The sequence below is a fragment of the Ranitomeya variabilis genome, chromosome 1, assembly GCF_051348905.1.
Source record: "Ranitomeya variabilis isolate aRanVar5 chromosome 1, aRanVar5.hap1, whole genome shotgun sequence".
Taxonomy (NCBI): domain Eukaryota; kingdom Metazoa; phylum Chordata; class Amphibia; order Anura; family Dendrobatidae; genus Ranitomeya; species Ranitomeya variabilis.
In genome coordinates, this window is record NC_135232.1 from 1,079,369,199 (window position 1) to 1,079,395,526 (window position 26,328).

Below are 26,328 nucleotides of genomic sequence, written 5' to 3' on the forward strand. Positions count from 1 at the left end.
TGAGCATGCATGTGTATACTGGAGGGGACATCTGCACAGCTGTTGGCAAGTGGAAAATAATTTTTTTTCCCTTTACATCCCACATCCAGAACATGGAAGACACAAGATTGTACTACAAAGGGAAGACGCGTGTTTTCCATATCGATTGTAATGGTGGGGTGATTATTCTCCGGTAACTCGTCTCCTGTCTTGTCCAATATTTTCTCCGGTAACACTAGAGATCCCTCCTCCTCTGGAACATCCGTTGCCCCGATTACAAACTGCTCCAATAAGCGGAGCAGACAGAATGAAATCAATAATATACACGAGACGTCGGCACAAACCTGCGCCATCATCAGATAATAAATCACATCATAAACATCATACTAGAGGTACACAGAAGGCTGGGTGAGCATGGACATGGGAGCACAGACACAACACAATGACAACTTACTTTGTAGCTAGCTGGGAAGCATGAAAGGGAAATCAAAATCATAGTTTAATATCAGAAAATGCATTCACATGTCATGCAAGAGCGGCCCGAGATGGGAGCGGGGGCGGACCACCACCGGTTCCGCTGTACTGGGGCCCACCGCCATCCTTACAGTGCCATCGTACTACCAATTAGATAGCGGAGGGTATAATATAAACATCGCAGTTCACAATGGCTGGTCAATTATTATTTATAGAAAGAAATAATTAGGGGCTCAGTAATGATCCATGAGATAAGAGGGGCCCATATACAGTCCCTTGCACATGGGTCCTCTATTGCTGGTGCCCACCCCTGGATCAGCAGCTCTAATGGGCAATAAGATGGCTTTATGGAGGGATTTATATCGGCAAATGCTCCGCAAAGATACTGAACATAGGGAAGGAATATTCAGCGGTGACCCAGATAAGACCGTGCAGGCGACTGCGGGTCTCAATATCTGTCCAGAACCATGAAATGGCAGCATACAGCATGGAGCAGAGATGAAGCTGCTCTGGGATGTTCTTGGCTTTGAAATGTATTTTGGTGAGAAGCAGCACAAAAAATAACCAAAAATTACTGATCCCGCAAAAATCATCAAAAATCTGCAGAAAATTGGGAACTGAAAACTTAACATTTAATAATAACATTAACATAACACAACAACACATATAGAAATCAGAACTCACAGCAGGGCTAAACAACCATATATGCCACCAAAGCTGGGGACCGATTATGATCAAAAAATAAAAATAAATAAATAAAAATCTACCAGTACTACTGGAATTGCAATGCAAAAAACAATCAGACATGGGGGACCCTGCAAACCCATCAGTGCAACTGGTACATTTACCCCCCTATGTCTCAAAATGCATTAAGGAGATCCATATAACAGAATTGGGAACAATCTCACCAGATCCGTAGAGAATGGATTCTCCAATGTTGCAGAGAGCACCTACCTCCTATAGTGCAATGAACAGGAATATGGGAGGCTCTTGAGTAATCCCAGTGATGGTGGACTCCTGCCCTGCCTGCTATATCCCCTGAGGAGTCCTTCAAGGATGAAACTCGTTGGGAGGAGGCCCTTTCTTGGATTGGCGTAGCGAACTCTATCCTGGCATGGATTATTGCCCTTATGGGTTCCTGTTCAATTTTCTGCTGATTTTTTATGTACGGTATTTTGGTGACAATAAATATAACAGTCTCGCCACATCAAACAGACAGCCCCCCTCCGACTGGGCAGATCTGGTAGCTGCACAGGTAACATTCACCACTGGGCCAACACATCGCAAAGTGTATGATGGGGGCCCTAATAATCAATTGCCCATCATGTGTATCACAGAGTCCCAAAGGGCGGTCTCATGACTACAACCATGTCACTGTGCCCTCCAAAGGCAAATAAATGACAGGATGTCCCCCGCTCCATCAGCCAGGACGGAGAGTGTATCCAAGCGTTTCATGGCGGCCATTCGTGCAATGCTACATGATCGGTGCAGCGCAAACAGGCACAGACCGGCCATGTAATGGTATTGTTGGATGTGTCTTTGAAAGAACTACATAGACAGTTTGAGTGAGAAATGCTGCGCATAAAGCATAGTGTCTAAGGCTATCTGCACACGTTTTGGATTTTTCGGCGGTATTCCACTGCAAAAAAGCTTCTAAACGCTTACATTAAGCATCCCATCAATTTTAATGCACTCCGCAAATTTTGCGCCCATGTTGCGTTTTTTCCATGAAAAAACGCAGCATGTTCATTAATTTTGCAAAACAACAAAGAAACAACAGCCATAAAGATCCTATATAAAATACTTTTATTTAAATATCATTAAAAGTACCAAAAATGAACAGGTAGAAAGCACAAGGGAGGGGGGCACCCATTAAACCATGACTAGGTCAGAATATACAGGACCAGGTGTCCATTCATGAACCAGGTCGGCAGCAAAGGTGCAACATTATACCGGATTATGTACTGCACAAACCAATATAAAATTAGAGACCATGCCTATAAATCAATATCTGAATCATGGGCAGTACAGTGCTGCACAACAGTCACCATATCACGATGTACATACCTAAGCTGCAAGACCGGTGCACGAACAGGACAGCTGGGCCGAACCCCTTCGGCCCAGCTGTCCTGTTCGTGCACCGGTCTTGCAGCTTAGGTATGTACATCGTGATATGGTGACTGTTGTGCAGCACTGTACTGCCCATGATTCAGATATTGATTTATAGGCATGGTCTCTAATTTTATATGGGTTTGTGCAGTACATAATCCGGTATAATGTTGCACCTTTGCTGCCGACCTGGTTCATGAATGGACACCTGGTCCTGTATATTCTGACCTAGTCATGGTTTAATGGGTGCCCCCCTCCCTTGTGCTTTCTATCTGTTCATTTTTGGTACTTTTAATGATATTTAAATAAAAGTATTTTATATAGGATCTTTATGGCTGTTGTTTCTTTGTTGTTTTGCGTTATATATTTTTCAGCTGATCCTTATTAGTCCCTATTGCATATTGGATTTTGTTCCTGATATGACATACGCTACGTATTTGGTATTGTAATATGCTTGCCCCAATATTTTTGTGTCATTAATTTTGCGCAGATTTGCCGCGATATTATTGCATTGGGAACCTCTGGAAAAATCTGCAAAAAAATCCGCGAAAAAAACGAGAGCGGATTTCCTGCGAAAGGAGTCCAGATTTGCTGAGGAAAATTCTGCAAACTTTCCTGAACGTGGGCACATAGACTTACAGTGGATTGGATGGGATTTATAGAAATTGCGCACAGAGTAAACTGGCAGTGTGACTATCTGAACGCCGCAACACATCAATTTCTCTGAGATTTGTGTGCACACATTTTCCCCAGAGGTGGAAAAGAGACTCATCTGGAACATCAAAAACTCAACAGATACTCATCGTGGGACCACAGCCTAAAGCGTCACTCCAACTTCAGGCCTCCACTGGACGTCCGACAGGTGAGGTCCCCTCTCTTTTAGAAGTGACAGTAGAGACAACCTCTCCGCTCGCTGTGGATGCAAAATGGGGGGAGTCATCGGTCTGAGATCACGTGGTTCTGAGAGCCGGGATCCACATCTAACAGATCAATGATGTCCTGCGGACACGAGAAATGCCCGAGATGGGAACAGTGTCTGACACAGGCAATCACTTTGTTACTATATGGTTAGGAAACCTTATTGGGGGTTGTCCAGTGAAAACAAGTTATCATGCTTCCCGGGAGATGTGATAACTTATTTATTGGCGGGGGTCCGACAACTTGGACCACAACAGAGCAGCAGAATGGGGCGGCAGAACACATGCTTGATCACCGCTCAATTCATTCTCTACAGAGCTGCCAAGTGCTGCACTCGGCTTTTTCCAGCACAGCCCCTAAAGAATGTATGGAGAGGTGGTCTGGCACTCGGCCTTTTCCAGCAGCCCCTAGACTAGAGAATGTATGGAGAGGTGGTCTGGCACTTGGCTTTTTCCAGCAGCCTCTAGAGAATGTATGGAGAGGTGGTCTGGTAATCGGCTTTTTCCAGCAGTCCCTAAAGAATGTATGGAGAGGTGGTCTGGTACTCGGCCTTTTCCAGCAGCCCCTAGAGAATGTATGGAGAGGTGGTCTGGCACTTGGCTTTTTCCAGCAGCCTCTAGAGAATGTATCGAGAGGTGGTCTGGCACTCGGCCTTTTCCAGCAGCCCCTAGAGACTGTATGGAGAGGTGGTCTGGCACTCGGCCTTTTCCAGCAGCCCCTATAGAATGTATGGAGAGGTGGTCTGGCACTCGGCCTTTTCCAGCAGTCCCTAGAGAATGTATGGAGAGGTGGTCTGGTACTCGGCTTTTTCCAGCAGCCCCTATAGAATTTATGGAGAGGTGGTCTGGCACTCGGCTTTTTCCATCAGCCCCTAGAGAATGTATGGAGAGGTGGTCTGGTACTCGGCTTTTTCCAGCAGCCCCTATAGAATTTATGGAGCGGTGGTCTGGCACTCGGCCTTTTCCAGCAGCCCCTATAGAATTTATGGAGAGGTGGTCTGGCACTCGGCTTTTTCCAGCAGCCCCTAGAGAATGTATGGAGAGGTGGTCTGGCACTCGGCCTTTTCCAGCAGCCCCTATAGAATGTATGGAGAGGTGGTCTGGCACTCGGCCTTTTCCAGCAGCCCCTATAGAATTTATGGAGAGGTGGTCTGGTACTCGGCTTTTTCCAGCAGCCCCTAGAGAATGTATGGAGAGGTGGTCTGGTACTCGGCCTTTTCCAGCAGCCCCTATAGAATTTATGGAGAGGTGGTCTGGTACTCGGCTTTTTCCAGCAGCCCCTAGAGAATGTATGGAGAGGTGGTCTGGCACTCGGCTTTTTCCAGCAGCCCCTAGAGAATGTATGGAGAGGTGGTCTGGCACTCGGCTTTTTCCAGCAGCCCCTAGAGAATGTATGGAGAGGTGGTCTGGCACTCGGCCTTTTCCAGCAGCCCCTAGAGAATGTATGGAGAGGTGGTCTGGCACTCGGCCTTTTCCAGCAGCCCCTAGAGAATGTATGGAGAGGTGGTCTGGTACTCGGCCTTTTCCAGCAGCCCCTATAGAATTTATGGAGAGGTGGTCTGGTACTCGGCTTTTTCCAGCAGCCCCTAGAGAATGTATGGAGAGGTGGTCTGGCACTCGGCCTTTTCCAGCAGCCCCTATAGAATGTATGGAGAGGTGGTCTGGCACTCGGCCTTTTCTAGCAGCCCCTAGAGAATGTATGGAGAGGTGGTCTGGCACTCGGCTTTTTCCAGCAGCCCCTAGAGAATGTATGGAGAGGTGGTCTGGCACTCGGCTTTTTCCAGCAGCCCCTAGACTAGAGAATGTATGGAGAGGTGGTCTGGCACTCGGCTTTTTCCAGCAGCCCCTAGAGAATGTATGGAGAGGTGGTCTGGCACTCGGCCTTTTCCAGCAGCCCCTATAGAATGTATGGAGAGGTGGTCTGGCACTCGGCCTTTTCTAGCAGCCCCTAGAGAATGTATGGAGAGGTGGTCTGGCACTCGGCTTTTTCCAGCAGCCCCTAGAGAATGTATGGAGAGGTGGTCTGGCACTCGGCTTTTTCCAGCAGCCCCTAGACTAGAGAATGTATGGAGAGGTGGTCTGGCACTCGGCTTTTTCCAGCAGCCCCTAGAGAATGTATGGAGAGGTGGCCTGGTACTCGGCTTTTTCCAGCAGCCCCTAGAGAATGTATGGAGAGGTGGTCTGGCACTCGGCTTTTTCCAGCAGCCCCTAGACTAGAGAATGTATGGAGAGGTGGTCTGGCACTCGGCTTTTTCCAGCAGCCCCTAGAGAATGTATGGAGAGGTGGTCTGGTACTCGGCTTTTTCCAGCAGCCCCTAGAGAATGTATGGAGAGGTGGTCTGGCACTCGGCTTTTTCCAGCAGCCCCTAGAGAATGTATGGAGAGGTGGTCTGGCACTCGGCTTTTTCCAGCAGCCCCTAGAGAATGTATGGAGAGGTGGTCTGGTACTTGGCTTTTTCCAGCAGCCCCTAGAGAATGTATGGAGAGGTGGTCTGGCACTCGGCTTTTTCCAGCAGCCCCTATAGAATGTATGGAGAGGTGGTCTGGCACTCGGCTTTTTCCAGCAGCCCCTAGAGAATGTATGGAGAGGTGGTCTGGTACTCGGCTTTTTCCAGCAGCCCCTAGAGAATGTATGGAGAGGTGGTCTGGCACTTGGCTTTTTCCAGCAGCCCCTAGAGAATGTATGGAGAGGTGGTCTGGTACTCGGCCTTTTCCAGCAGCCCCTAGAGAATGTATGGAGAGGTGGTCTGGTACTCGGCTTTTTCCAGCAGCCCCTAGAGAATGTATGGAGAGGTGGTCTGGTACTCGGCCTTTTCCAGCAGCCCCTAGAGAATGTATGGAGAGGTGGTCTGGCACTCGGCTTTTTCCAGCAGCCCCTAGAGAATGTATGGAGAGGTGGTCTGGCACTCGGCTTTTTCCAGCAGCCCCTAGAGAATGTATGGAGAGGTGGTCTGGCATTTGAAATGCTATTTTGTAAATTTGCAACAAACCTAAAAAGTACCTAGTTGTGGATAAAAACCTCCCCATTCTGCTGATCGGTGCAGGTCCCAGCAGTCGGACCCCCCTATGGACAAGCCCTTTACCACCTCAATCATTCTGTACATCCTATAATCGGTGGCTATGATCTTTGCATTTACCAGTCTGCCCGGGGCCAAGTAGTACTTTATATTCAGAATAGGCGGCTGTAATGAATGAGTCAGTGTTCGCTCTCCCCACAAGTCACCTCCATGAGCACATTACATCACCGCCTATGATTCACATGTCATGTACGGCAGCAGGAACGTGGAGCCAAACAAGTGATCAGAAGAATCAGTGTAGAAGTCTGTGACCGAGAAATGAACAATGTCAACCACAGACCTGAGCAGAAAGTGATCCAAGCTGTGCCCGATACACATGCCCTGCTCTACACAGAATGCCAAAAATCCTGTCAGCCATTAGCAACGCTGCCGAGACTCCCAGAGAAGAGGATGAATCACAGATACGGCAAAATCCGCAGTCTCCTGTCACACATTACTCAGAGCTCTGAAGAGGCGACTGACAGTCGCAGGACAAGAAGCCTCCATATAAGAGGATATGCTGCCTCCCGCTTATACCACCACACAAGTACCTGTCCAGCATACAACATGGGCAGCTTCTGCCCCCAACTTTCCCAAACACTAGGTGCAAATACATCCCCCCACTTATGTTGGGATACAACCCCCTGATCCTCCCATGGGACAGAATTACGTTAAATCTCCTTTTACATAATGAAACAAATCGCACTCAGCTTACCCATCTGTACAGGAATCCTGTACGGACAGGCGGATAATATACTGCCAAGGCTTTTACAACTGCGACCACACTGATTAGTAATAATGATGATCCGATGGCTGGGCAGGTTGGGCTATAAGCCTCTGGCAAACTAACCACTGTCAACATGGTAAATATGACACCGTAACAAAAAAAAAAATCATTAAAGTCCCATATATTACACCATAAGACTTTGCGGTGTGTCACTAATCTGGATGGCACATCTATAAAAAAACAAACAAAAACACACAGTGATCACAGCTGTAATCCTTCCCCTTGCATCTTGATTGACAGCCTGCTCCACACACACACAAACACAGGCAGATTTTAGTTTACACACCTCCAGTGCCCATGTTATCCACAACCTGTGGGTCCAGAAAGTGTGGCTGTTATCCTACTGAACGATAAACCCCAGGTTCATGGGATCACTGCTCAGATATTTGGTCAGGTCTGCTATGGCCACCACCATGAAGGGCAAGTCGTCAATGTAGCGGCCGTACCTGACCACAGACATCATGGAGGGATTCGCACATCACAGTATGAATAATGCCTTCCCCAGTATGTCACGTGGATATTTTATTCCCACTTAAGGCTCCAGAAATTTGAAGGGAAAATCCCCAATTAAACTGGAAAAAAATGTTTTTATCAGTACAAAATGGAAAAAATAAAATCTAATGTCCATAGAAAGAAAAACTGCTCTGTGTAGCAAGGAATTACGGTGATGCTTAAATGGCAGCATCGTGTGGGATGACTGTGCACATCGAGAATACCGTAATCCGTATAAAATGTTACACTTATATTCAGGGCTGTGGAGTCAGAATCCATTATGGTGGAGTCGGTGTAATGGAAATTGTGGAGTCTGAGTCGGAGGTTTGGCTTACCGACTCCACAGCCCGGAGTATATCATCCATAGCATTGAGCACATATGCAGTGTCCTGAATATACCCCGGAATAAAAGCACCACTCGAGCATGATCAGATAACACCTTCTCCGAGCAGGATCGCTCATCACTGATTGGCATGAAACTAGAAACTAGGTATTTCACAATAACAGGTTACTCAAGTACAGCTGATCTCTATTAAAAAAAAAGACCAAATTGCATTTTCAGAAACAGCCCAGATCTATCACTATTAGGCCACGTTCACACTAGCAGTATTTGGACAGTAATTTACATCTGTATTTTTAAGCTGAAACCAGGAGTGGGTGATAAATACAGAAGTGGTGACGTGTTTCTATTATACTTTTCCTCTGATTCTTCCACTCCAGGTTTTGGCTACAAATACTCATGCTAAATACTGATCAAAATAAGGCGGTGTGAACGTGGCCCAAGGTCTCTTAAGGGTAATGTCGAATCCTACTAGGGCTCGTCTGCTTTGCAAAGCGAAGGTTATAACCTACGGAAATTCTGCAGCTTCATAGCCATATCCTGGATTATGCACCGGTTTTTGCCCAGTGTCCTGTACTGTAGTAGATTGCAGATTTCTGGTGCAGAATACACAAAGTCAGACCATGGCCGTGGGGTATCTGGGCTATGACAGAGGTTGGGTCACGTAGCAAGAAAATTACCCTAAACACTAGTCCATCTACTAAAAACAAAATAAATGGCTGCAGCGAATAAGCAAGATTATTAGTCAGAGTCCGGACCTTTCCGGAACATACACATGTGGTGGACTCGTGGCAGATTCTCCACACAGATGTGCTGACAGTACCAACCTTGTATCCTTCATTTTACACCAGTTCTCCAATCCGCAGGCTCTCACTTCAATTTTCAGCCGTCTCTAAGCTAGCGGGACGAGACTAGTTACTATGAGGTCTCATATACAGCACAGACATGAGGGATTCCGGCTTTCCTGTCAATTCAGCAGATGTATATAAGCAGCAGCATGAACAATATTATAAGGCATCACCGAGCAGTGTAGCTGTGAATCCAGCTATGGAATTAAACTAAATATTAACTAGAAAGCCAAAGCTAATCTGTGTGCCGCTGTGCCTTTCTTCGCTCATTCCTCCATTCTTCAAAGACTACAATAAGAATCTGTAATCTGATCCCTCAGTTTTCATCAAGTTGGATTTGAACTCCCCCTCTGTAGAGTGAATGGCAAGTTCAGAAGACATGGAAAAGGGGAAAAGTGGCTCATAAGTGGAGGAAAAAACATATTTTTCTTATAAACTTGATTACAAAGTTTCTTCTGCTCGCTTGTGCTAATGATGTAAAATAAAAAAAATAAAAAATCTTGAAAAGATACCGGCCATTTAACAGCAAGGAATAATGTTTGCTTTATTTTCTCACATTTTAAGTTGCTAGTTTTTTTTTTTACGGAAACGTTACCTTTTCCTTAAAACTCTCACACATTTGCAGACCAGGTTATTTTAGCCAGAGAACTTTTACATATAGGTAAATATTTGCCCAGGTAAGTTTTATTATGCTCTTTTATTTGTTCTTTATTTGCATAAGCAAAAATATGACGTGTCCTAAATAGATCAATGGGGCACATGACGTGAGCCAGCAAGCAAGCATGAATCCACACTTGGAGAACACTTCCGATATGACGCGGGAGACATACAACACCCTGCACGCACCAGATGTCTTCCCAGGTGCCTCTCCCACGTGTATCTATAGCAAGATGGTTAGGGGCAAAAGTGAAGGTATTGCGGAGCATTGCCTATGGGTCAGTCCGAGGAATACTAAAAAAATATCCCGGGTGTCGTTCTTCCAGAAGTAAGTGAAAGTAATTATCAGAACAAGCCTCCAAGGGCTGATACACATTAGACCCAAGTGGTCAAACCTGCCTATTTCAGTGGGACGGGCCAACCATGAGGTCCTCCTGACTCTTGACAATAGATTATGCAAGGAAAACAAGGGATCAGACAAGGTAAATTTCAAGGCACGTGCTTATGTTCTCTAGGTAGAAAACCCCGACATGTCTGACTGCAGTTTACACCACATACACACTCCGCAGAATCGAGAGTGCATGTGTATGCTGGGGATTCATTAGGAATAGCTGGTAGCCAAATCCTCACTGTCAACTTTACTTACCAGTAAGGGGGGTGCAAGGCTGGCCCAGAGTCTCCTGATATAGGAAAAAAATAACACCCCACTATGAGAAGAAAAAAAAAGACGTTAAAACGCCCTATTTAGGCTAGTTTCACACTAGCGTTGGGCAGGGCTGCGGAGGACTGCGGACTTCCTACGTGATGCTCCGCCCACTGCCGCGCCTCTTCATTCAGCTCCGCCTACATCTGCATGCGTCCTGCGTACCCCATCTTTAACATTGGGTACACAAGCCATGCGGATGTATGCGGATGCCTTCGCATGTGTCGTTTTCATGCAGCCCCGACCGCAACAAAATGCAACATGTTGCGTTTGGCGCAGCGTGAAAACGACGCATGCGGAGGCATCCGCATGGCCTGTGTACCGGTTCCTCGCTGCAGGCACAGCGGTTCCTCGCTGCAGGCACAGCGGTTCCTCGCTGCAGGCACAGCGGTTCCTCGCTGCAGGCACAGCGGTTCCTCGCTGCAGGCACAGCGGTTCCTCGCTGCAGGCACAGCGGTTCCTCGCTGCAGGCACAGCGGTTCCTCGCTGCAGGCACAGCGGTTCCTCGCTGCAGGCACAGCGGTTCCTCGCTGCAGGCACAGCGGTTCCTCGCTGCAGGCACAGCGGTTCCTCGCTGCAGGCACAGCGGTTCCTCGCTGCAGGCACAGCGGTTCCTCGCTGCAGGCACAGCGGTTCCTCGCTGCAGGCACAGCGGTTCCTCGCTGCAGGCACAGCGGTTCCTCGCTGCAGGCACAGCGGTTCCTCGCTGCAGGCACAGCGGTTCCTCGCTGCAGGCACAGCGGTTCCTCGCTGCAGGCACAGCGGTTCCTCGCTGCAGGCACAGCGGTTCCTCGCTGCAGGCACAGCGGTTCCTCGCTGCAGGCACAGCGGTTCCTCGCTGCAGGCACAGCGGTTCCTCGCTGCAGGCACAGCGGTTCCTCGCTGCAGGCACAGCGGTTCCTCGCTGCAGGCACAGCGGTTCCTCGCTGCAGGCACAGCGGTTCCTCGCTGCAGGCACAGCGGTTCCTCGCTGCAGGCACAGCGGTTCCTCGCTGCAGGCACAGCGGTTCCTCGCTGCAGGCACAGCGTTACTCGCTGAGACTTGTCCAGGGAGGACCAAAAAAAGCAGATGATTTACTAATTAAAATTAACTCCGTTCACCCCAACACAACCTTGGGCTAGAATTTAATTTGATAAAATTCAGCAGTAATTAAAGGGATTGTCTCTAGGGCTACACAGCTGCATGATCTGCCAACAAACATGTAGAAGCAACGGACACCCAATGAGTTTTAGGCATTATTAAGAATAAGATCAATGATACTCGTTGAGAGTTGGGCAGTTATCTCAACGAGGAACCTGATATGAAGAGTTCAAATCACCTGCAGCACTGCTATAGGAGAAGTAAGGTATTACTCGGTGTCAAATTAAATCTACTGACTATGTATGGAATGCCTTAATGCACAGCATCTCCATGACAAAGAAACTAAAACTAAAATGCACCAGGTCCCTACTATGGCTTATTAATATAGACGTAATCTATGCCCTAATAGGATATTAGAAAATAAGGTTAAAACCTGACAATCAGTTTCATCTTTTGTTGTTTTTTAGGGTATGTGCCAACAAGCCGGAACTGGCGGCAGTTTAGACACTGTGCATGTTCGCTGCGTCCAAAGCACTGCTGCCTATGGAATACCAGTGAATCTGAATGTGATCACTGAACCGTGTGGATTCACAGCGTCCAATACATTGTACGGGTGAAATTGGCATGCTGCAGTCTGGAGAGTCGCGCTACATGTCCGTCTCCGCAGGTGAGCCACGGGCGTCTCTTGACGCATATTGGGCTTGGGATTTCTTGAAATCCCACCCACTATGCTGTAACATCTGGATGCTGCAAGCTTTACTATAAATTTTATATATATTTTTTTCTACATTTTCCTCAGGACCACTGCTAATCTGATGTTGTGACGTCTACTGGGTAGGGTCATGTGGTCGTCTCTTGGATTTCCACCTACAGCTTCTGGAACCTCTTTCATACATTCAAGATGTAAATGTCGTCTTAAGAAAATTTCCAGCTAGGTTTCTTCCCCCTCTGGCAGCCATATTTCTCCAAAAATAAATAAAGGTATATAAACATAGTCCCAAAAATACATTTTTTGTATATGTCTAAACAATAATATATTATATACATACACAGACGCGAGCCCATTAGCCACACATCCTTTTGTGCGCCTGCACTGATCCGACAGATATTCCGTCAAGTTGCCAAACTAAATAGAATTCTTCATGGGAAAGTTTATCATCGGGATTAATGACACGATACACTGCGCATTGGTACAATTTATGCTCTGTACTGTCGATATAGAGGACGCTCAAGGTCACTATTTTTCTATTTCGGCACCGGGGATGGAAGTTAGTCTCCCATATTAAGAAATCGTTCATGCACCTTCAATATTAAACTCCATGACCAGAGGATTTAGACCCATAAGCTCATTTGCGAGGCTTAAGCACAAACATATTGTAGACTTGGCGACCCACACGGCAGTAATCTGAAAAGAATTCTCATTTCACCTGTCGCTGCCTGCAGAGCTGCTGACACCAACACCTTCTGGAAGCCCCCACGAGTCAGGGAGCCCCCGATCGCTCGCCCGCTTGCTATACATTGAGGGGATTGCCCTTTAGAAGCGCTTGTGTAATAGACTAGAGCCACATAATATCATACAACAGTGGAAAAATTCTAATATTTTAGGGGAGAGAAGAAAAACGGAACTCAGAAAAGGGGCAAAAACAAATACTTACAGGGACACTTCACATTCAGTCAGTTCTATTGACCACTTCTATGAAAACGTATATCATGACCCATATATTAGGAGGGGGTTCCAAATAACTCCACCTAACCTCCAATTTCCTGTTGGAGGATGATATTAAATAAACTAACAGGGGTTACTTTTTGGGTAACTGCTTTTGTTAGAAGTTTCTAGGTTTTCCAGGTGCTGGAATCCTCAGCAATCAGTTGTGATCGGCTGCAGAACCCAGAAATAACTGTTATTATTCTGCAGTGCCCCCACTGGAGAAATGAAGTATTACACAGTTCTCCATTTAAATGAATGGACTTGCTGTTGTAACATGGACATGCCAAGTCCTCCAGCAGGGTCTATACCACGATCCTTCATCTGCATTGAATCAGCATTATTTTACTAAGGTGTGAGAAGAGGAGCTTTATAAGGCAGACAACCCATTAAACTACGGGTCACCATCTATATTTTCCTATTGCATATAATGTGTGAATCAGCCCAGCATCACACTCCACCGGACAAGCTGTCTGACATCTCCCATTTCCAGCCAACAGCCAGACACCATTAAAATTGGATTGTGGCCAACTGACCAGCAAACACGAAGTGAATGCAACCGGAGACGTGTTCCTACGTCACAAATTAAAGAGCCAAGTTCCTGAATGATAAGAGTTAAATCCAGTCAAGTAGCCGGGCAGTGAAAACACCGACGCTCACCTCATCACTTTCCTCAACTTCTATGCCGCCGTCGTTATCATCGTCCATTTGTTTATGAATTGTCCTGATGGCCTCTAAGCTAGAGCGGTCCTCTTCTGTAAGACAGGGTGGACTCAGGGAAATCAATGGATCTGTGTGGGGGAAAAAAAAAACGGAAATATGAAGACTGTAGTAATTCTCTTGCTCCTAAGCAGTAATCAGATTGAAAAATAAAAAAACAACGCTTCACACTTCAATTATTACAAAGAACTGGCATGGGCACATTATTCCTCAGGGTCCCAGAGGTCTGACCCCATAAATCAAAACATTAAGTAGTATTGCCCTAATCTGCCGGCACTTGAGCTAGCCTGGATACTCCATTACATCTGTTCTTCATGATGTTCATTGGTGGCTCCGTGAGGTCCTCAGTAGATAGCAGCAGAAAGGAAGGGGTTGTCCACAACACCTTCTCAATCCCTATATTTCCCGCTTGTATAAAAGCGCTTATACTCAAACTTCGGTGTCGGCGCTGTTCCGCGGAGTTGGCACTGGCTCTCCCGGGGTTTGCGTTACATTATGTAATGGGATCCCTGCAGCTAATCAGTTCTGGCTTCACTCGCCCTGCCTTCAAACACATCACATACATTCACGGGATGGGGAGGATGCAGGAGAACTGTTTCAAGTCGCGGATAGTAAAGCCAGAGCTGATTGGCTGCAGGGATCACATGACATTATGTAACACAATCCCTGGGACAGCCAGTGCCGACACAGCTGGAACAGCGCCAGCACCAGTAGCGAGTAGAAGTGTTAGTGCTCTGCAAGGGGAAACATAGGGATTGAGAAGGGGATGTCCAAGTAGTGAGAAACCTCTTTAAGTCCCCTATACACAGACTAAGACTAATGACAGTCACACCCGCCAATAACTACAGGTTCAGCCAACATACTAAGGTGTATGGGGCAGCCGGACCACTGATCATAATAGAGAACACAAGAGAGCTCAGTCACACAAGAGCTCCTGTGTATGGGAAAGACCAACAGCCATCTAATATATATGAGGGCCTTTAAGAGTCTTTTCCATAACTCAGGTTCACATAAAGGCTATAAAACTTCTGTATGTTATTTCTACCCAAAAATAAACCATTCACATTTTTTTCCTATTCTGCACCTTCCTTGAAACCAATGCTAATTTGTGATAATGTTGTGGCTGCCAGGTAGTGTCAAACTGCCCATTTCTTGCTTTGCTACCTAAAATTTCAAGAACCCCTTTCATACATTCAACATGTAAATGTAGTCTCCAGTAAGCTCCCAGTTAATCTCCTTCCCCTCTGGCAGCCATAAATATAGTCCCTGACATACACTGCTCAAAAAAAAAAAGGGAACACTAAAATCCCACATCCTACATATCACTGAATGAAATATTACAGTTGTAAATCTTTAATCATTACATAGTGGATTGTGTTGAGAACAATAAGGCTGTGTGCACAAGTTGGGTTTTTTCCACGTTTTTTCGCTATAAAAACGCATGAAAAACGCATACACATGCATCCTATCATTTAGAACGCATTCCGCAATTTTTGTGCACATGATGCGTTTTTTTCAGCGAAAGAACGCATCGCGGTAAAAAACGCAGCATGTTCATTAATTTTGAGGGTTTTTTCCCCCCTATATAATGCATTGGGAAAGCTCCGGAAAAAAACGAGCAAAAAACTCGCAAAAAAACGCGGTAAGAACGCATGCGGATTTCTTGCAGATAATGTCCGGTTTTCTTCAGGAAATTTCTGCAAGAAATCCTGACGTGTGCACATAGCCTTAAACCTAAAAATGATCAACGTAAATCACAACTAATATCCCACGGAAGTCTGGAGTTGGAATGATGCTCAAAATCAAAGTGGAAAATGAAGTTACAGGCTGATCCAACTTCAGTGGAAATGCCTCAAGGCAAGGAAATGATGCTCAATAGTGATGAGCGAGTATACTTGCTTATTTGTAACTCCTCGGAGATTTAGTTTTCATTGCCTCAGCTGCATGATTTATGGCTGATAGACAGCGTGAATACATGTGGGGATTCCCTAGCAACCAGGCAACCCCCACATGTACTCAGGCTGGCTAGCAGCTGTAAATCATGCAGCTGCGTCAACAAAAACGAAATCTCAGAGCAGTTACAAAGACTCTTGAGACCACCCGAGTGTGCTTGGGAAAACCCGAGCAACAAGTACACTCGCTCATCACTAAAGCACAGTAGTGTGTGTAGCCTCCACGTGCCTGTATGACCTCCCTACTGTACAACGCCTAGGCATGCTCCTGATGAGGCAACGGATGGTCTCCTGAGGGATCTCCTCCCAGACCTGGACTAAAGCATCCGCCAACTCCTGGACAGTCTGTGGTGCAGCGTGACATTGGTGGCTGGTGCAAGACATGATGTCCCAGATGTGCTCGATTGGATTCAGGTCTGGGGAAGGGGTGGGCCAGTCCATAGCTTCAATGCCTTCATCTTGCAGAAACTGCTGACACACTCCAGCCACATGAGGTCTTGTCCTGCATTAGGAGGAATCCAGGGCCAACCGTACCAGCATATGGTTTCACAAGGGGTCTGAGGATCTCATCTCGGTACCTAATGGCTGTCAAGCTACCTCTGGCGAGCACATGGAGGGCTGTGCGGCCCTCCAAAGAAATGCCATCCCACACCATTACTGACCCACTGCCAATCCGGTCATGCTGAAAGATGTTGCAGGCAGCAGATCGCTCTCCATGGCGTCTTCAGACTCTGTCACGTCTGTCACATGTGCTCAGTGTGAACCTGCTTTCATCTGTGAAGAGCACAGGGCGCCAGTGGCGAATTTGCCAATCCTGGTGTTCTGTGGCAAATGCCAAGCGTCCTGCATGGTGTTGGGCTGTGAGCACAACCCCCATCTGTGGACGTCGGGCACTCAGACCATCCTCATGGAGTCCGTTTCTAACAGTTTGTGCAGACACATGCACATTTGTGGCCTGCTGGAGGTCATTTTGCAGGACTCTGACAGTGCTCTTCCTGTTCCTCCTTGCACAAAGGCTGAGGTAGCAGTCCTGCTGCTGGGTTGTTGCCCTCCTATGGCCCCCTCCACATCTCCTGGTGTACTGGTCTGTCTCCTGGTAGCGCCTCCAGCCTCTGGACACTACGCTGACAGATACAGCAAACCTTCTTGCTACAGCTCGCATTGATGTGCCATCCTGGATGAGCTGCAGTACCTGAGCCACTTGTTTGGGTTGCAGAGTCCGTCTCATGCTACCACGAGTGTGAAAGCACAACGAACATTCAAAAGTGACCAAAACATCAGCCAGAAAGCATTGGTACTGAGATGTGGTCTGTGGTCCCCACCTGCAGAACCACTCCTTTATTGAGGGTGTCTTGATAATTGCCAATAATTTCCATCTGTTGTCTATTCCATTTGCACAACAGCATGTGAAATTGATTGTCAAACAATGTTGCTTCTTAAGTGGACAGTTTGATTTCACAGAAGTTTGATTTACTTAGAGTTATATTCTGTTAAAGTGTTCCCTTTATTTTTTTGAGCAGTGTAGTTCTCCTTTTGCTGTAGGACAAGCTTGTTTTTTTGTGTGGAAAGCTATTTTTGTTACATTTTGGGGTTGTTGTTTTTTGTTGGGGGGGTAGTTGTAAGGTGAGGCAATTGAAAAAGTACAATTTTCTTTGATTTTTCCTCTTATTACGGAATTTACCTTAAGTTAAATTCTTTAATATTTTGATAGATTATCTTATTTATCTATAAAAGTACAATATGATCTATTTAAAAAAAAAAACAACTATTTTTGGATGAGAAAATGGAAAAGATTTTTTTTTTAAATTATATATTTTTTTAAATTTGTTTTCATATTTTTAACATTTGAGCCTGTAATAATTTGATCTACTATACCAGTATCTACTGGTATATTAGTATATAACAAACTAGTATATATAGTGTGTGCTAATACTATATACTGCAGTATATTGCATCAACATTACAGTAGAAAGGAAAACTAGTATATATAGTGGGAAATCACAGTCTCCTATGATGACTAGCCAGCAGGATCATTCCACTTATCCTCTTAACCTACAACGAACATTTTCATTATAAGAAAATAAGGAATGTATGAAGCAGCGCTGATGTGTTACACAGCCGGCATCAGGCTGTACATGCAGCAACAAGAAATTACATAGATACCGTATATACTCGAGTATAAGCCGACCCGAGTATAAGCCGACCCCCCTAATTTTGCCACAAAAAACTGGGAAAACTTATTGACTCGAGTATAAGCCTAGGGTGGAAAATGCAACAGCTACCGGTGAATTTCAAAAATAAAAATAGATGCTCCATACTGTTCATTATGGCCCCATAGCTGTGCCATATAGTGCTCTGCACCATTATTGCCCCATAGCTGTGCCATATAGTGCTCTGCACCATTATTGCCCCATAGCTGTGCCATACAGTGCTCTGCACCATTACTGCCCCATAGCTGTGCCATATAGTGCTCTGCACCATTATTGCCCCATAGCTGTGCCATACAGTGCTCTGCACCATTACTGCCCCATAGCTGTGCCATATAGTGCTCTGCACCATTATTGCCCCATAGCTGTGCCATATAGTGCTCTGCACCATTATTGCCCCATAGCTGTGCCATACAGTGCTCTGCACCATTACTGCCCCATAGCTGTGCCATATAGTGCTCTGCACCATTATTGCCCCATAGCTGTGCCATACAGTGCTCTGCACCATTACTGCCCCATAGCTGTGCCATATAGTGCTCTGCACCATTATTGCCCCATAGCTGTGCCATACAGTGCTCTGCACCATTACTGCCCCATAGCTGTGCCATATAGTGCTCTGCACAATTACTGCCCCATAGCTGTGCCATATAGTGCTCTGCACCATTACTGCCCCATAGCTGTGCCATATAGTGCTCTGCACCATTACTGCCCCATAGCTGTGCCATACAGTGCTCTGCACCATTACTGCCCCATAGCTCTGCCATATAGTGCTCTGCACCGTCCATTATTGCCCCATAGCTGTGCTGCTGCTGCTGCAATAAAAATAATAAAACACATACTCACCTGTCTTGCTTGCAGCTTCTCGGCGCCATCTTCCCGGCGTCTCCCTGCACTGACTGATCAGGCAGAGGGCGGCGCGCACACTGTATGCGTCATCGCGCCCTCTGCCTGCAGTCAGTGAGGAGAGAGAGACGCCGGGAAGATGGAGACAGCGCCCGGCGTGTGGAACGAGGACAGGTGAATATGACATACTTACCTGCTCCCGGCGTCCCGCTCCTTCCCCCTGCCTGTGTTCGGTGCCGCAGCCTCTTCCTCTGTCAGCGGTCACCGGCACCGCTTCATTAGAGAAATGAATAGGCGGCTCCGCCCCTATGGGAGGTGGAGCAGCCTATTCATTTCTCTAATCAGCGGTCCCACGTGACCGCTCAGGGGAAGAGGCTGCTGCACCCGGAGACCGTGGGACGGGCAGGGGGAGTGACAGGATCGCCGGGACTAGGTAAGTATGCCTCAGCGCCCTCTCCCCCTCACCCGCCGACCCTGCCACAGACCGTGACTCGAGTATATAGTTACATAGTTATTAAGGTTGAAGGAAGACTTTAAGTCCATCTAGTTCAACCCATAGCCTAACCTAACATGCCCTAACATGTTGATCCAGAGGAAGGCCAAAAAAAAACCCATGTGGCAAAGAGTAAGCTCCACCATGGGGAAAAAATTCCTTCCCGACTCCACATACGGCAATCAGACTAGTTCCCTGGATCAACACCCTAACAAGGAATGTAGTGTATATACCCTGTAACATTATATGTTTCAAGAAAGGTATCCAGTCCCCTCTTAAATGTAAGCAATGAATCACTCATTACAACATCATACGGCAGAGAGTTCCATAGTCTCACTGCTCTTACAGTAAAGAACCCGTGTCTGTTATTATGCTTAAACCTTCTTTCCTCCAGACGTAGAGGATGCCCCCTTGTCCCTGTCTCAGGTCTATGATTAAAAAGATCATCAGAAAGGTCTTTGTACTGTCCCCTCATATTTATACATTAAAATAAGATCACCCCTTAGTCTTCGTTTTTCCAAAATAAACAGCCCCAAGTGTAATAACCTATCTTGGTATTGCAGACCCCCCAGTCCTCTAATAACCTTGGTCGCTCTTCTCTGCACCCGCTCCAGTTCAGCTATGTCTTTCTTATACACCGGAGACCAGAACTGTGCACAGTATTCTAAGTGTGGTCGCACTAGTGACTTGTATAGAAGTAAAATTATGTTCTTCCCATGAGCATCTATGCCTCTTTTAATGCATCCCATTATTTTATTTGCCTTTGTAGCAGCTGCCTGACACTGGCCACTGAATATGAGTGTCATCCACCCATACACCCAGGTCTTTTTCATTGACTGTTTTGCCCAGAGTTTTAGAATTAAGCACATAGTTATACATCTTATTACTTCTACCCAAGTGCATGACCTTACATTTAACCCCATTAAAGCTCATTTGCCATTCATCAGCCCAAGCTCCTAGTTTACATAAATCATCCTGTAATATAAAATTGTCCTCCCCTATATTGATTACCCTGCAGAGTTTAGTGTCATCTGCAAATATTGAAATTCTACTTTGAATGCCCCTTAAAAGGTCATTAATAAATATGTTAAAAATAAGAGGGCCCAATACTGACCCCTGTGGTACCCCACTGCTAACCGCGACCCAGTCCGAGTGTGCTCCATTAATAAATCACCCTTTGTTTCCTATCCCTGAGCCAGCTCTCAACCCACTTACACATATTTTCCCCTATCCCCATTATTCTCATTTTATGTATCAACCTTTTGTGTGGCACCGTATCAAAAGCTTTTTGAAAAGTCCATATACACTACATCTACTGGGTTCCCTTGGTCCAGTCTGGAACTTACCTCTTCATAGAAGCTGATCAAATTAGTCTGACATGAACGGTCCCTAGTTAACCCGTGCTGATACTGGGTCATGAGGTTATTCCTCTTCAGATACTCCAGTATAGCATCCCTTAGAATGCCCTCCAGGATTTTACCCACAGTAGAGGTTAAGCTTACTGGCCTATAATTACCGAGTTCAGTTTTTGTCCCCTTTATGAATATTGGCACCACATTTGCTATACGCCAGTCCTGTGATACAGACCCTGTTATTATGGAGTCTTTAAAGATTAAAAATAATGGTCTATCAATGACTGTACTTAATTCCTGCAGTACTCGGGGGTGTATCCTATCCGGGCCCGGAGATTTGTCAATTTTAGTGATTTTTAGACGCCGCTGTACTTCCTGCTGGGTTAAGCAGGTGACATTTAATGGGGAATTTTTGTTATCGCTGATCATATTGTCTGCCATGGGATTTTCCTGTGTAAATACTGATGAAAAAAAGTCATTTAGCATATTGTCTATTTCCTCATCCTCATCCACCATTTCACCCAGACTATTTTTAAGGGGGCCAACACTTTCATTTTTTAGTTTCTTACTATTTATATAGTTAAAGAATATTTTGGGATTATTTTTACTCTCTCTGGCAATGAGTCTCTCTGTCTCAATTTTTGCTGCCTTGATTTGCTTTTTACAGAATTTATTTAATTTTCTGTATTTATTTAATGCCTCATCACTACCTACTTCCTTTAATTCTCTAAATGCTTTCTTTTTGTCACTTATTGCGCCCCTTACAGCTCCATTTAGCCATATTGGTTTCCTCCTATTTCTAGTATGTTTATTCCCATACGGTATATACTGTGCACAGGTCCTATCCAAGATGCTATTAAACGTTTCCCATTTTCTTTGTGTATTTTTATGTCTCAGGATATCGTCCCAGTTAATTGCACCAAGATCATCTCTCATCCGTTGGAAATTTGCCCTCCTGAAGTTTAGTGTCCTTGTCACCCCTCTACTACACATCTTATTAAAGGTTACATGAAAACTTATTATTTTATGATCACTATTCCCCAAGTGACCCCCAACCCTTATATTTGATATGCGGTCTGGCCTGTTGGTTAATATTAGGTCTAGCAGTGCCCCCCTCCTTGTTGGGTCCTGAACCAGTTGTGAAAGGTAATTGTCTCTCATAGTTGTCAAAAACCGATTACCTTTGCTGGAACTGCAGGTTTCTGTTCCCCAATCTATTTCAGGGTAGTTGAAGTCCCCCATAATAATGACTTTTCCTTGAGTTGCAGCTTCATCTATTTGCTTTACGAGGATATTCTCCATTGCTTCCATTATTTTGGGAGATTTATAACAAACCCCTATAAGTAATTTATTATTTTTCCCCCTCCCCTTATCTCCACCCACAGGGACTCTACATTTTCATTAGATTCACCTATATTATCACGTTGGATGGGTTTTAAGGAAGATTTTACATATAGACACACCCCTCCCCCTCGCTTACCTGTTCGGTCATTTCTGAACAAGCTATAACCCTGCAAGTTAACAGCCCAGTCATGGCTCTCATCCAGCCATGTTTCAGATATCCCCACCGTGTCATAATTATGCTCCAACATTAGTTCTAATTCGTCCATTTTGTTGGCGAGGCTTCTGGCATTAGTATACATGCACTTGATGTTCCTCTCTGTACCTCTATTCTTTCTTAAATTATTAACTGTTCTAACCCCACCCCCCATGCCTCCGCCACCCCCAACTTCCTTATTTGTGCCCAGGTCTCTATCTGCACTATCATCCCCTCCTATATATTGAATACCCTCCCCCCCAATCCCTAGTTTAAACACTCCTCCAACCTTCTAGCCATTTTCTCCCCCAGCACAGCTGCACCTTCCCCATTGAGGTGCAGCCCGTCCCTAGCGTAGAGCCTGTAGCCAACTGACAAGTTGGCCCAGTTCTGCAGGAACCCAAACCCCTCCTTCCTACACCAATTCTTGAGCCACTTATTAACCTCCCTAATCTCCCGTTGCCTTTCTGGCGTGGCACGTGGTACAGGCAGTATTTCGGAAAATACCACGTTGGAGGTCCTTGCTTTCAGCTTGCAGCCTAATTCCCTGAAATCATCTTTAAGGACCTTCCACCTACCTCTAACTTTGTCATTTGTGCCAATGTGCACCATGACCGCTGGGTCCTCACCAGCCCCTCCCAGTAATCTGTCCACCTGATCAGCGATATGTCGGACTCAAGCACCAGGTAGGCAGCACACCGTCCGACGATCCCTGTCTTTGTGACAGATTGCCCTATCTGTTCCCCTAATAATTGAATCCCCCACTACCAGCACCTGTCTGGCCTGCCCTGCTCTCCTATTTCCCTCCTTACTGGAGCAGTCACTCCTCCGGCTTTCAGAGGACATGCCTGGCTGCAGCAGTGCTACCCCTGTACTGGCACCCCCCTCATCTGCCAACTTAGCAAACTTGGTAGGGTGTGCCAGATCAGGACTAGCCTCCCTGGCATTCTTCCCTCTACCCCGCTTTCTGAATGTCACCCAGCTAGCTAATTCACTGTCCTGCAGCTCCATCCTACCATCTTCCCCCTCATCTATCCCATTGAGCGTCTGCTCAGTGAGCAGAAGACTCCTCTCCATATTGTCTATGGATCTCAGTGTTGCCAGCTGCACATTTAGATCCAGAATCTGGGCTTCCAAATGCTCAACGTGCTCACATCTCGCACAGCAGTATGCACCCTCGACCAGCTGGTCAAGGACTGCATACATGTGGCAAGATGTGCACTGGATGGCATTAACAATGGTGGAGCACATTTCCTAATGGGGATTGCACCACACAAACTATAAATAAAAATAAATACAAAGTATTAATAAAAAACAGACAGCAATTCAGCAATTCCTCCCTTGGAAACTTCCTGAATCCAAAGTCACTGAATCACAAGTCACACTTACCGCCGTTCACACTTACGCTCAGGTCACACCCAGCTCGCTCACACTCGCTAAGGCTACGTTCACATTTGCGGTCGGCGCCGCGTCGGGCGCCGCATGCGTCATGCGCCCCTATATTTAACATGGGGGCGCATAGACATGCGTTGCACTTGCGATTTGCGCCGCATGCGTCCCTGCGGCGCCCGCGTCCGGGCGCATTGGACGCAGCAAGTTGCATTTTTGCTGCGTCCAAAATCAATCAAAAAAAGGACGCATGCGGCGCAAAACGCAGCGTTGTGCATGCGTTTTGCTGTGTTTTTGTTTGCGTTGTGCGTTGCGGCGCCGACGCTGCGGCGCACAACGCAAATGTGAACGTAGCCTAAGCTGAAGATTTAAAGATTTTTTTTTTTCCCCTCAGCAACAATCCACCTTGCTGTTCAATGCTCTACCAAAAAAATTTATCAGATCGTTCTAGTTTAACCACTTAAAGATACTTGATAAGCACAGAATGATTGTTCAAACCAAGAAAAAAAAAATGTTTAAAAAATAAAAACATTTTGTATCATTGCAACCTAAAAAGTCAATATATAAAAAAATTAGATTACCACTTTTCAGTTATCAAAGAAGTCAGCCCAGCACACAAAAAGACAAGCCTTTATCCAGCTCCATGGACCAAAAGATAAAGATATGGGTCTCAAATTGGAATTTTTTTTTTTTTTTTAAACCAAAACAGAAAAAAAACCTATTTCAAAGCACTTGGAACTCTTTTTTCCCCCTCTTTTTCAGTACATTATATAGTAAAATTCAAAGCTGCAACTCTTCCTGCAAAACAATAATACAAGTCCTCATGTAAGAATGCCAATGAGAAAATTTATGAAAAAAAAAAAAAATAGATAGATAGTTAAGGTAAGGAAAGCGCCAAAGTGTATAGCCCATGTTTGGCTATAGTGAGCCTCTTACTTCTCCCTCCTCTTCCCCTCCATTCTCCATAGAACTTTATAAGCACCAACTGCCATCTCCTATCTCAGTAATGGGAAAGTCTGTGTTCACTGAAGAAATTTTACCAATGAATTGAGAATTTTGCGGATGAATGAAAGATCAGGTCAGGAGGAGAACGAAACAGAACCCTCTAATATTGTAGGAGTACAAGTGAAGGTAAGCAGCCGTGTAAGTCTGATAACATCATGATTACTCTTTAATTGTCGGTGTCAGAGACTGAGAGCAGCAATCACGTGGTTAAAAAGCAGTGTCTGGAGCTAGCTCCGGTCTCTGCTGTTAGGGTATGTGTCCACGTTCAGGAAACGCTGCGTTTTTGACGCAGCGCTGAGCCACAGCGTCAAAAACGCAGCGTCCAGATGTTACAGCATAGTGGAGGGGATTTAATGAAATCCCGTCTCCACTGTGCAGTAAAAAACGCATGCATTTTTCCCGCGAAAACGCACATGCGGTGCGTTTTTTCAGAACGCAGCATGTTGCTACAATGAGCAAAACACGCAGGAACACCGCAGGTGACCTGCCAGTGACCTCAGGTGCATTTTATGCAGGTAAAATCCTGACCAAAGCCTGAAGCAAACCTGAACGTGGACACATACCCTGAGAGGCATAACGCACTGTATAAAAGAGTCAGCATCTGCCCTGTGATCAGCGGGCTCACGTCCTGCTCCCGCAGCATACACCCACACCCCTCTCCACAATGATTACATAAGGAGGGGAATATGATCAATGATTTGTGGAAAATGTATATATGTATGTATGTATGTATGTATGTATGTATGTATGTATGTATGTATGTATGTATGTATGTATGTATGTATATGTTAATGTATAGATTAAATAGATTCAGGTAACAAACAGCTGCAGTACAGCAGCCTGTACCCGGCACCGAGGCCTGTACCCAGCAGGATATGAACTTCAAGATAAACGTAAAAAAATCAATCACTGAGCTTGGACCTTACAGGTTATTACTAAATATCTTGTTACGTTACAATAACAAAATCAGTCAAAGTCACTTCCATGCTGGGAAATATACGGGGACCTGGACACGCAACAAAGAACCAACTGATCCAGAAACTTCTCCTGTTACTGCCAGCCAGCAAAACGTTAATGGAGACACATGGGGGCGAAGGGACGAGGCAACCTCAGCTCACCTTCCCTGACAGAGGATGGCATTAATTAATACACAAGTGGAAGATTCAACTCACGATGCGAGAAACCTGCAGACAGGGTACTTTTTAATTTAGAGGAGAATCTGGGTTGGCTAAATATCCCCCCAGTCCTGTTTCTGGGATTGTTATCCGGTCACGCAGACTTGGCGTAGATACCTCCCAATGGGTGGTAATAGAGAGAACACACTTTCAGGTTGGAGAGAGTTAAATTGAATCTGTCAGCAGGCTTTGCTCTGTAATCTGAGAGAAGCACGATGTAGAGGCAGCGACCCAGATTCCAGGGATGTGTTGCTTACTAAGCTGTGTTTTGCGGTTTCGATAAAACCAGTTTTATCAGCAGGAGATTATCACTAGAGGACTAGATGCCTTTTGCCTTTTAGTCCAGCACTGATTGGCAGCTTTTTGTGTACACTATATATTAACAGAATGCTGCTAATCAGAGATGTGGCGGGGCTACACAGGGCTCAACGTTCAGAGATCTGCAGCAAAGAAAACTGTGATTCTATTCAAGTGCCGCATCCAGTAAACTAAGTGATATCATGGAAA

General features: G+C 45.7%; 1 protein-coding gene across 2 annotated transcripts in view; it reads right to left on the reverse strand.

Annotated features, from left to right (window-relative positions):
• STIM2 (stromal interaction molecule 2) overlaps positions 1-26,328 on the reverse strand; it is a 115,399-nt gene that overhangs the window by 56,123 nt on the left and 32,948 nt on the right. For both annotated transcript variants that reach the window (XM_077279936.1, XM_077279937.1), the window contains exon 2: positions 13,809-13,939. In XM_077279936.1, coding sequence (XP_077136051.1) covers positions 13,809-13,939 — 131 coding nt within the window. The remainder of the gene's footprint in view (positions 1-13,808; positions 13,940-26,328) is intronic.